The 12,933-nt window shown below is 42.5% G+C and overlaps 1 protein-coding gene across 48 annotated transcripts in view; it reads right to left on the reverse strand.

Moving 5' to 3' along the window:
* The window catches only part of LOC115320464 (inositol hexakisphosphate and diphosphoinositol-pentakisphosphate kinase), a gene marked incomplete at its 5' end in the record, with an annotated part of 50,968 nt that overhangs the window by 16,455 nt on the left and 21,580 nt on the right, over nt 1–12,933 (reverse strand). For 24 of the 48 annotated variants that reach the window (XM_042290571.1, XM_042290505.1, XM_042290570.1 and 21 more), the window contains 7 exon segments: nt 426–545; nt 2,458–2,574; nt 3,881–3,995; nt 4,059–4,201; nt 5,844–6,067; nt 7,247–7,388; nt 11,500–11,575. In XM_042290571.1, coding sequence (XP_042146505.1) covers nt 426–545; nt 2,458–2,574; nt 3,881–3,995; nt 4,059–4,201; nt 5,844–6,067; nt 7,247–7,388; nt 11,500–11,575 — 937 coding nt within the window. 48 annotated transcript variants of the gene reach the window in all.

The raw sequence follows: 12,933 nt of genomic DNA on the forward strand, positions 1-12,933 counted from the left end.
GACCCGGAAGACGACATACGAGTTGAGAGGCGACAAAAACCTGGATCTTCTTTGTTTTTTTTAAATAAAAACTAGGGTATCCAGGCAAAATCTGTTTTCTGTAGTTCACTTCAGAAGTACTGTATCAGGCAGCAACTTCCACAATAATTTAAGCAAAGCCCTGAAATTGTTGCACAGCTCCTTTAAGAAACGCAGGGCAGGCTCCTCCCACAGTGTTCTCCGCTCCTTCCCCTTCAAGAGGGCGAGTGCCAGAGAAGAGGTAAGCGGAGAGAAGGAAACGGCCAATCCCGGCGAGCAGACAGAGTTCTGGGAGGGGCTTGTCCAGCTCTCCTTAGCCCACGACGGCCCATAGTTTAAAGACGACGCACTCTTGTCGGTCTGACCGACCGACGAGAAGGGAAGACGGCGAGGCAAGGTGAACTCACAGGTCCGCTGCGGCTCTGGGGACGAAACCCGGGGCCAGGGGGCAGGTTTTTCTGGACGCAGCAGACGACGCCGGGGCTGAAGTGAAGTTCCACGTGGAAGCGCTCCTCCGAAAACTGGTCCTGCATGCCAACAGGGGGAACTCGATCTTCGACACCGACCCGCGAGCATTTCCGAAGTGCCATGAACCCTTCATTCTCGCTGAGTTGCATCCGTGACAATTAGAGTCGTCGAAGAGGGGAGGACGGCGTGGAGGAGTTTCGGCGTTCCTTGCTCCTTGAGCTTGCGCGCGTGCGGCCAAAGCATAATGGAAAGCAACGAGCGGATGCTGAAGGCGTGGGCATTTTAAAGGGACGCCGACAGGGTATCTATGCTTGCCAATGTTTTAATTTGTATGTGACATATGACAGCCCGGCTACCCAAAACACGTTTTGTGGCTCAAATTTTTTTTTTTTTTTTTCCTCCTGAAAATTGTTGATTGAGTACTGGCCGGTTCGAGTCGCACTCACTCCCTTCACCGTGGTCGCGCGTTGTTCAGACACGCATAAGTAATATAATCAACGTCGTGGGGTTCTGCCCTCCTCCCCAGTCCACATTTCGGTCTGGAGCAGTTGCGATTTTTAAATTTATCAAAAATTATGTCACTGTAGCAAAATATTGATTGGGCAGTCTTGTGACACCATATTAAATCGCCCGGCAAAAAATACAAACGTTTTTTTAGGGGGTGTCAGCGTCTATTTAAAGACATGCCCTGCCGTCCTCATTCTGTCAGTGACTACGGTACACATAATAAACAAATATATATACCGCTGTCTCTTTTACTTTTTTTTTTTTTTTTTTTTCTAAGCTAGCTTAATGACTTCATATGTATGAAGTATTGTGTGTACTTCAACGTAATTAAAGCACTCATTTGGAAAACTGGCAAAACTCTATAGAGTTTTTTGTGAAACAGAGTCGTGCAATATATTAGTGGAGGAATGACAAACTCATTCCTGGAATATGCTAGCGAATTCCCTATGGTCATTTGCACAAACGGAGTTGCAAGCTCTCCTGGCAGTTACTTACAGGGAGTTAAAAGAAATTCCATATAAGCAAGCTCAAAGGGGAACGGTACTAGAGAAATTAACCAATTATAAAATAGCCTGCAAAGATTGAAACATAACAATAATATTAGTTATCATATCATCTGCATATTTACATTTATGCAAAATTTTTAACAAAGTTGGACAATGTATGTTTTTTATAATAGAAGTAGTTCACTACTCACAGTTGAAACAAAGTATTGTGCCATTGTTTTAGAACTGCAACAGCAACAAAGTTGCTCCTCTTTGACCCTCATAAACACAACAAACATGCATGTGACTACGACTTTCCAATGATTCGAACCGTTTAAATGTCACCTCAATAATTTAAAGAAATACCATACTTCAGATCACTCAAAGCAAGCTTTAGAAAATCCTCCATTTTTGCACAGCCCTACCAGACTAAAGTTCACGTAACACATTCTCATCTTTAATACAACTGTTTGCTGTATAAGTAGACAGTTACGGTGGGTGGACAGTTAAGTGTGACAAGCCTCCATGAAAGTTTAACAATTGGATTCTACGAGATTGTTATAAAAAAAATTTAAAGCAGGGCAATTATAGGTGAGTCGCACTGTAAACTAGCAAGAAACCAATAAAGGGCACCTGGCACGCCACAGCCAAGGACGGAAAACCAATTTCGATGGAGATCTCCCTACATGTAACCGAAATCTCGGTTACACGGCGCCTTCTCCGCAATGAGCCTCTGTCAGATTGCGGGCACCTTGGCCGGGATTCGAACCCGTCACCTGAGGATCCCTAGGCTGACATGATATTTAAATTTTAATTCTATATTCAGACTAAAAAGACACATTTACTCTGCAAGGTGCTGTAAGGGAATCTCGTATTCAGATTAGAACCCTAAATGTAGCCCCAAGCATGCAGCCAATCACTTCTGGACTACAACCTCAAAATTAGTGAGGGAAAGAGGGAAAGGAAAGTGAGCGCGCACATCTATCACCTTGGTGGGGTCTTCGTACAACATGATCACAATCTGTGTCATGTAATTGAGTTCCGTGACTGCATTGATATACTCCATGGCTCTGCGCCACTGTTCGTCCTTTGTCTCCTGCAAACACAAGCAAAAAATAAACGAGACAAGGCATAAACAGCTATGAACCTGCTTGATAAGTCATTAAAGACCGATTATTGATGCAGAAACAAGAAACTACCTATGGTAGTAAATGCAGTAAAATACTGCTGAAACGCACACTTTGTTCAAGACCCACTATTAACAATTTTTAAACTTGGGAATTCTGAGAATTATACGTTAAGTGCCTGATTTGACTGGACGAGCACCGATGTCTAGATTAATTCAGTTTTCAGAGGAAGTGGGGTGGAGTGGTTCTCCAATATTTTACGGCATGTAACTTCTTTTTATAGAGCAAAACTTTAACAAAAGCTTTTTTAAAAATTTATTTATGCATACTGTTAAACTGTTAAGGCTGTTACAGGAGTGTACAAAGCATAAAAATACATTTGATAAAATAAACAAAACACGGACACTACGGCAACTACGGTTGAAAATATACAAGTAAAGACATACGTGAATACACGAATAACGGCCCTACACAATTATGGGTATACCATGTGATGTTGCAGACTTCAGTGCTTATTTAACTTAAAAACGTATGGCTTCTTCCTTAATCCAATACTAGATACAGTGGTGCTGGTCATGCCTTTACAGACACAAATTATATAGTAGTTTACTCAAATTGATTAGCTTCCCGTGTCTTCAATGTTTTTAGACAATGGGCACCCATTTCTCCAACAAGTTTTGCCTACGTAGTCAGGGTTGCTTAACTGCAAACAGTTATAGCACCAGGTGGGAAGCAAAAATTAAATGTCTCAAGTACAGGAGAGCTGCTAACTCACATAATAGAAGCTCCAAGAAAGTTAAATAACCGCAAGCAATAAGGCAATAAGAAACTTTTAGCAATGTGCCACAATCCTTAGACAGCATGACCAAATTTCTAAATAAACTTCAACGCTACAATTCATGGTTTGAACAAAAAAAAAAAAAAAAAGACAAAAAAAAATTGAAAAAAGAAAGAAGCCAGCAAATAAGTGGAAACATTATATACAAGAATCCAGAGCACACAGAAGATGGAAGATCTTTGCACAACTGTAATGTTCACATTCTAGAAAAAAGGAAGTCTCTTCCACAAACGCCTGCATCTAATCCTGTTGCTATTAAAATTTCTTTCAATGTTTCTCACTCTCTTGGCAAAAAATACTTTTAAATATACATTCTGAAAAATAGCACATAGGAAATGCCGTTAGACAAGCGATCCCAGAATTTCTTGACTCTTGGACACACCCTTTCCAAACATCTTCGGGGTCACCCGGGAACGAAGAGAAGTCGGCAAACTTACGTCGAGCAGCCCTCCGTATCTCAGCACTGTGAGCAGAGAGTGAATGTGGCTTTCGCTAGTGAAGTAGAGCCGAGTGCGGACATGGCGGCCAGGGGATGACACACCGTGCGAGTACCTGCAAAGGGGGATGGCGCCGATGCATCGAACGTCCGGAAATGAACCGGGGAAGTTATCTTACTGGGGGTTAAGTCGATTTACGCTTTCAGTCTCGTCTGCTGCGGGGTCAATGTTTCGATGCAGATCTGCTCTGATTTTCTTCAGCAAAGGAGTGCAGATGCCCAGTCCAATGGTCAGCTTCTCTTGGAGGGTCAGGCCGTACTCCTGCAATAGCCCCAGCACCCCCACAAAAAGATAAGTGCCTGCGACAACTGTTCCGCCCTTTCCAATTTTAGTTCGTTAAAATCTGAAAGACATTCGTCAATAAATGCTTCCCTCATTGAATCAAATGTGCAAGAAGAAACTAAAACTACTGAAATGGAGACCTGCCAACACCTCTGACTACAGAGGCAGTTTGGAGGCGTGCACTGGTTAATTCGAACTAGCACCAAAGGCCACTACGGTTTTACAAAGAAGCAGCAATGCAAAATGCGTGCAAAAGGCCTTTTCCGATCTGCAAATGGGTATCGGTATCTATACTCGGTACATATAAAGAAGAATTTGTGTGTTTGCACTCTAATTTTGTGGCGTCCAGAAAATAAACATAACGAAGCGAGAGTACATAGTACTTAGAATAAGAATAAACAAATTGTTGCCAAAACCACTGTACAGATTGTTGTTGAAATGCAACAGCATTTTCTGCCATACTGCATAAACGTTTCCTTATTAAACTGGTTAGGAACTGCTACGGAAATTCTAGGAATAGTTTTCGTCAACATCCAAGAAGTCTTCTATAGCATTTAAAACCAATTGACTTCTCATCCAACCGTCTACTCCACGCGGACGTCAACAACCAAGGGGAGTAGTGACCAACCGACGACTTTTGTTGTTGAAAATGAAGAGATAAATGAAGAAAACCATGAGGCAGGCTATAATTAAAGATGAGACAGCAAAAATTTATAAAAAAAAGAAAAGATAAACACAAGAATATCCGTTACAAACCACGTGACATGGGAACTGACACCACAGATCACGGACATGGCAAATTTGAGTTCTATGATGTGATAAACATGCGGGAATTCATTACGAACTACTGTGTCACGGGAAAGGGTTACGCAGATTGTGGATCCGATAGGTTCGCGTTTCACGGTGTGAAACGCGAACCTACCAGTATAATATTTTTATAATATTAATATTAATAATATTTTTATTTCCATCGTGTGTGATGGAAATAAAAATATTATTATTATTATTATTATTATAAACACGCAGAAACCTGCTACAAACTTGCGTCTCACGGGAACCGATATTGCACATGCAGATAGTGGACAAAAGTGCGGGAACCCGCTGCAAACTAATTCATCACAAGTACCGGTACTGCAAATTGCTCATTTGATGCGATTCCCATCGGAAATCACGCGACACCTGACGGGAATCGAAGGGTTGGCAATGTTTCTGAATTTAATGCTACTACAGATATTTAGCTAGGGAAACGGAATGGGCAATCTCTCGGGGGAGGGTGTCCATAGGGGATTTTACAGAATACTTATATAAATATATGCATACATAAACAGGATGAGATTCTCGGTGACCGTAGTTAGCATTCAGAAGCTAATCTATAATACCACATTGATATCTCATATTATGGATTATGCATTACCCCCGTAAGCACGATTAAAACATTAGGTATATAACAGGTGCATGCCACCTGTTTCATCGGTTACAAACTGAGTCACAGACGAAAAAAAGAATGCAGCTTTCGCTCAGAAATAGATACTAAGAGTGTGAGAGTAATCAAGATTTAGAATGGGAACAAGACATTTTCCTTATTTCTACAGCACACTGTGCAGAAGGTGCGGGCACTCACCTGAGGAATGACAACGTCCGCCAGAGCCTTGGCATAAAGGTAGAGCTCCTCGGCGTGCCCAAACTGCAGGGTGTGCTGGTTGTGCTGCAGGTCGTACTTGATGCAGTCGTACACGTCGGGGATCTTGCTGATGTCAAACTTGCCATTCTTCAGCTTGAAGTCCTTCTCCAGCTTGGCCCAGCGGCGCTGCATCAGCTCCCACGTCTCTCCGTGGTACAGGGGCCCTGCAAGAGGAACGGAGACTCGCCCCTTCAGCTGTTTGGTCAGCTGCACAGGCTTAGTGGCAGACCAAAATGAGTTGCTGGGCGAATCGGTCAGACATATTGACTTAAACAGTGCAAATAATGTAAAGAGGGAAAAGATAACAGGAAGGAAAGAGAAGGTCGACTAAAGATCTGGATTAACGAGACTCGTTGTTGGGCTCGTTGGTGGCAGACTCAACACTACCAAAGGCTTACCATTGATCTGGATCAATGATACTTGCTGCTGGGCTAGTTGGCGCACGGCGTTGAGGAAGTTTGTAGGCGGAAACAGAGTCACACACATAGAGGATATGTCGGATATTATGGTATGCTGGCATCTGGCCACAATTTAGTTGGAAGTAGGGCTCGTCTGTGTCCCCTTCTTGATAATAGCAGCGACGTCGCAAAAAAGACTAGGACAAAGACCTAACCAAGCTTCTTCTAAACCCTTTTTCGTGTCATGCCTGTTTGCACTTACAAGATCTCTGAGCAAATATTTGTAAAAGACCCAGCTGGGGTAACCTGAGAGCGAGTGACCGCCTTTCCATTGCGCATGCAAAAAGGAGAGAGTTGACACCCACATCAAGGTGGCATGGTTTCTATTGTACATGAAAAGAGCGTGCACCAGGCTTTCATGCCAAGTGGGGTGCCACATTTTTTAAAGACATTTTTATTACAGGAATTTAAAGAGATTACAAGAAAATAACATTTCAAGAAAGAGTATACTGGCAGGGTTTAAACTACGAAAATACTATGTTTTTTTACTTTTCCGCTGTGTCCTATTAGTAGCTGTTGGTAGGCATATTAAAACAAACAGGCTCAAGAAAGCTAGAAAAACATGGTTAAACTTTGATCCTCATTCAATCATGCATCCATCGACTGTAATAACCTATACCACAAACTTCCATGTTATAGAGACAAAAGGTTTGCTTATCTACCAAAACGCCATAGAAACAACTGTTATTGTTGCCAAAAGTCAGGTTGCTGAAATAGGCTGAACCTTTCTAGTGAAGGACTCACCTTCTAGCATTTTTAAACAACAAGAAAGTGAGGTGGGCTATCTTTCGGAATACAATTATGGTAGTGGAGCAGCCTGCTTTATTCAGGTTCAAGAGCTCCCGTTTCCCGTTCAACCTACTTACGTACAAAGTCTAGGCTTACCCTGTGTTCTGTTCTCATCTTTTCTGCACTTGATGAGTTTGATGAGCTCCTGTATGATCTCGTAGACGTGCTGACATGCCTTGACGGGATTTTTGATGAACTGCAAAGCATTCTGAATGGATCGTGCATGGGTGGGATTGAGCTACAGAAGGAAAGAACAGAGTCCCAGATAAGCCGCACGAACAAACTACCACCTACTTGCATTTAGTACTACCACGTGCGTACAGTAAACATCTCAGAGTTTCCCACACAACTACTATCGGAAATGTGGTCTGTGTCAGGACAAGACATTTTAAAAAGGAAACCGAAATCTAGAAATTAAAAAAAAGTAGTGGAACAAGTTAAAACAAACTTCAATGCTTATCATATCTGTTTGTTATATGTTAACTCCCTAATCTAAAAATCCTTCTTTATGGTACACCTGCAGGCATCATCATTTTTACATATAAAACATGTTTGTTAGTAGGAAAAATCATTTACCCTACCCTTCTACAGCCGGCAACCGTGGTAACGGTTTTGAAAAAAATGTGTACTTTTCTCTCATCAATATTACATATCGCTACCGAGTGAGGCAAGTCTCGCCATAGTTAACAATTTCGGTTAGGTCGGAGGGGTTGGCATCTATATAGTAAATACACAGTTGACAAAAAGACAAACAGGACGTTTGCCTGGTTTGCCCAGGTTTGTGGCTACTTGATATTACAAAGTGGTACAAAAACCTGCGTAAATAGAGTTGCAAGTTGATTTATGCCGCAGGATTATGAGCCATTAGCCTGTCAGGAGCAACTGAAGTAAAAGCAAGGAATGAACTATCTTTCCAAAAATCAAGAGCCACACCAAGAACGAAATTTGAAAGCTCTTGTTGGTACATGTGTATACCATTAAATTATTTTCCTTTCTTAATTTAATTTCTCACAAAATTTTTAGTTTGGAGAGAACCCATTGGCATTCTATTGTCAGTATTTTAAGGATGAGTTCTTTGCCCCCTGGTCCACGCTCGTCCTTACTCATATTTTGATGCATCTTTCCTCTTTTCGTTATGGAGTTAATTCACTGGCTCGCCTGCATATGTTCACTTTCTTCCTTACACTAGTTGTTTAATATAAAGAAAAGTATAGCTTTACGACCGCTTTTGACGAAAACACAAATAGTCATATTCAGCAGTATTAATGTGGAGAGTTGAGCTATGTATTAAAACAGAGCACAAGCAGAAAGGAAAAGAAGAGAGGAAAACACAGAGTGCTGTGTTCTCTTCTTTTCTGTTGCTCTCTGCTTGTGCACTGTTTTAATATGATAGCCACATTCACGGGGGTCACGCTGAAGGGTTTCTTATAAACGGACTAGAATTTAAACACAAGTCTGACTAGGTTTTTGGTACTGTTCCTATATGTGTTTGATTTAATGGCAGTTTATAATCGGTACGGCTGTCACAAATGAGTCACACCACAGTATGAATGCAAACATTGGTGCAATGCAGCACACTAAATACAGTATAGACCACTTACAACGTAACCGCTTATAGTGCAGGACCGGGTATAACGCGGCTTTTTTAAACCACCGGTTCACCTCCCACAGAACTCCATGTAATTACGTACCGCTTAAAATGCAGGCGCGCGAAGGGAAATACCGGTTATAGTGCGGTTTTCGGAACAGCCCGGCGACCGTGCCGACTGACCGACGCAGAGAGCACGCTTCCCTGTGCGACACTAGATAGCGGCCCGAGCCGCAAGCGGCACTCACTGGGCAAGGAGGTTGCTCGAAGAAGCGGGGAGAAGCGAAGAGAGACGCTTCAGTTGCCATAGCGACGGAGGGACGCACGCACGTGTCGTTCACGTGCGTGCGTCCCTCCACTGCATTGGAAACAACCGCGACGACAGACCAATCGCAGGTCAAGGAAAAGTGTTCGCGCGCGTTGCATGCCGGTCGCGGGCCGGCCGGCCGGCTGCTTCTATGATCTATCCGCAAACATGGCATCGGTTTTGATCGTCGACGTAGACGGCGAGGTAGAAGCTCATCGTTCCGCGTAAAAGCGCTATCCTTGACTGTGAATTTTCGTTGTGTGTTGCTATGATAACCCAGCACGTACTAGAAGGGAAGATCCACCTACTTGTGCGGCGATGTTGTGGCGGCACTCTCAAGATGGCAGAAACGCCTGTGTCGTCGTGTTTGTTTACTTCGACTACAGTGGTGCTTTCTAAGCATTTGTGTTTTCGAACATCACCCGGATTTCTTATTTGGAGCATTTCGTGCCTGTGCTCAAGTTGAAGGTATTACTGGCGCGTACCGTATAAAGGATGCGAATTTTCACGCGTTTTCATCGCCGGAGAAAAGTGATTAGGGTTAGCAATCCTGAACGCTCGCGACGTCCGTCCGCAACCCGCGACGCCGTTAAGAGGCTGCGCCAAGCAAAAGTTGCTCATTTCTTTCAAAATGTGTGACACACTTGAGAGAGAAGTGTACTAGTCTGGTGAAATAAAGATTTTCCTCAAACTAAGCTTTATTTTTCATCTAACATAAAATAAATTCTTTTAGAAAGGTAAGTTGTCTGATGGCATGCATTTTGGCCTGAAAATTGATGCTTTGGTTATAGCGCGGTACCGCTTATAGTGCGGATTTTCGCGACTCCCGCAACATACGTTATATGCGGTCTACACTGTATGCTGGCCCTGAGGAACTCTAGATTTAATGAAACCAAGTTCTATGAGACACACCACTGTGATAGGCTTTGTGAAAATGATTTTTCTTAACAGAACACACACAGTAGGCTCGCAATAATTCAAACTAGGATATTTCATACGTTTGGTTAATTCAAACAAATTTCAAAATTTTTGTCCTGCTAAGTTTTTAATGTGCTGCATTTGCTCGCATAATGACCGCACCCTACAATGGCATCAATATTTTGACCTTTTTTTTCCCTCACGTAATGACCTCCAATTGTCGGCTCTGCGAGTCTCGAACTGCGCCAAACTTAGCTAGCCCCACAGCCCACCAAGTCAATTTTCCTTTCCCGCCAAGCGGCCAGGCCAAGTCAAGCCAAGCCAAGCCAAGCTACTCCTGTAATGACTGCAAGAGCATAGTTACGGAAGTGATCAACCATAAAACCGAGGGGTGCGTACACCTAACGAAGCTAAGGTAGAGGAATTGCCGAGCCGCAGACATGCTTAGCCCATCCGATGCATTAATGTCAACAAACACGCCGCTGTCTGTGGTCCGCTTTTGGACAGTAAAATCGTGGAAGTGGTCAGGCCTAAAAACGGTCTCATTGCTCTCCGTGCTGATAAGCTTCATAGGGCGCTTTTCCTTCGGCAAGGGGCACGCCAAAAGTGCCCTATAAAAGGTTAGCAATTTATAGAGCACGTTTACTGTGGCGTGCCCACAACCAGCCGTGGGTGCGCCTCCGTCAGTGGAGACGTGCCACAGTACCCTGCCGTGTTATACTGGAACCTAAAACAACATTAGTGCAAAGTGTGTAAATAGAAAAATTTTACCTCCCGTAATGAACACCCCCCAGATATGTCAATTTAAAAAAAAAAAAAAAAAAAGTGTGTCCATTGTGTGAGTAAATACGGTATTCTTAAGCCTCTAACAGTACACTATATGGTACTGTTGTCCAAGTACTCAAAACAAAGAGCACTAACCATGTATCTGTTAAGGGTATAGTATGGTCCCTTGCAAAGAAAATGGGTGGTTTTAGTTTTTGCCACCCGTTGCAACTCACAAGCTTTTTACACTTGATCAACGTCTGCGGTGACACCAAGTGCCATGAAACGCTTTGTGCAACCATCATTCGGCTTAGTAAAATTAATGTTTTGAGGAAGCTTTTGCATAGTTTTGCAGTCGTCTCCACGTTTTGATAACGTCAGCAGCTTTATGCTGCTTTTTTCTAGTAACTCATTGTGGTTGTCAACTGCGATTCTTTTTATGTTTAAGGATTAAAGGAATGGAATGGTAAAGTTTAGCCATTCCAGGAGTGGGAATGGGCCCAGCGTTTTAATTCGGATGAGTCGAAAGAAATGAAATTGTTGAAAGCTCTAATTTCCCGGAATGGAATTGGAATGGAATAGGTGTGTCGATTCCGCAACACTGGTTCGGCAGGCTGAGAAGTCTGCTGGGGTGAACGCCTGGCACTATGTCCTTCGCTTATTTCTCGCATGTTTAAAAAGTAGGGGGCGGCCGCCTGGTGCGACATGGGTGCACGCTCGGCATTTCACAACAAATGCTTTGACTGCGTTAGGCGTAGTGGCAAAAGGTACCTTTTCAAAGTCCTCTTCTGAGAAGTCATGGTCCACCTGGAATGCTTCATGCAGTCTTTGCTTCACCCTGTAATTACTTTCAATGTTTAAAGAACACTGTCAACAGCATGCTTGCCTCGGGGCTGTCAAGTGCCCAGGAACGTACGAGTACGTCAGGGGATGCAGCCCGAAATCACCTGAAAATACACACTGCAAAAGCGAGCCACCGGGAGGGGAGCTCTCGGTGCCATGCCACACGTGGCGGCGGTGGCACTAGCCCCACTCAATATTCGTGAATTTTTTTTTTTAATGGAGTAACTACATTGGAAGGTATTTCATCGTCTTTGTGTGTGTGGTCAGGTCAGTTGTAACTCTTGGTACTATAGACATAAGAGCTATTCAAAAGACCTGATTTGCCTCATGCTTGAAAGTGGAGGGAAAAACAATGTTTTGCGAAAACACGTGTTGAAAGCATCGTTGACTGATTTTTTTTTTTCTTCACAGCACAGTGTTTTCCTGTTTTTTAAATGTGCAGCATTTTTTTGTGCACCGTGTTTAATGAACAATTCTTGCATTGCTATGAATGCCAAGATGATCTGTTGTCTTCAGTGTGAACCACAACTAGTGCATAATTCATTTAAATAACCAGGGTTAGTGGTCGTGCTACAATGGCCAAATTACCATTCTCTAGCAGACACAAGTTTTCGCAATTTAAGGAAAATTAGTCTTTCGTCATCTAATCAATACAACCAATTTGATCTTGTTTATGTTTAGAATTTGGTGTTTTCTATTTTCATTCTTTTCTTTTCAATTTCGCATACCTTTTTTTGTTTTTATTTGACAGCCCTTTTTGGCGATACGTGCAGTGCCCTTTTCAACCCACAACAATAAGGTCATTTTTTTATTTCTTTTTTTTTTTGTGAGCACTGGGTTGGTTATTAAATGGTGGCACTTAGGGCAGTCCCGTTAAATGCTACTGCCATAGAAAAAGTGACAATAAAGCAATCGACATCTTGTAAACCCTGAGATGGGGAACGATAAAAAAAAAACGGACGTCCGTTTTTTTATTATTCCCCATCTCAGGGTTTACAAGATGTTGATTGATTACCAGCTCGCCTGCACTCTCTCACTGCTTACAATAATAAAGCAAGTAAGTGATTGAACATACACTGTAACAATAAAATAAATACAAGAAATAGTTTGCTTGTCAAAATAACTTGACAACATAGAAAAATAATGAAGAAACAAGCACAGACAAGTAATAAATATTGTCAGGCTCAACACAGCCTCAACATACCAAGGAACCTCGCATTAAATTGAAATAAGTTTAAAGTCATCTGATTTGAATAGACTTGGATCCATGCATTTCCCCAAGTTTTTGTCATTAATGCATGCTCAGTCTTTTCTTTTTGCAGCCTCAGTTTCCAAAACATCTTATGAATATTTATACCCGCA

Source organism: Ixodes scapularis, unplaced genomic scaffold, assembly GCF_016920785.2.
Source record: "Ixodes scapularis isolate PalLabHiFi unplaced genomic scaffold, ASM1692078v2 PGA_scaffold0__279_contigs__length_252992795, whole genome shotgun sequence".
In the NCBI taxonomy this organism is placed as follows: domain Eukaryota; kingdom Metazoa; phylum Arthropoda; class Arachnida; order Ixodida; family Ixodidae; genus Ixodes; species Ixodes scapularis.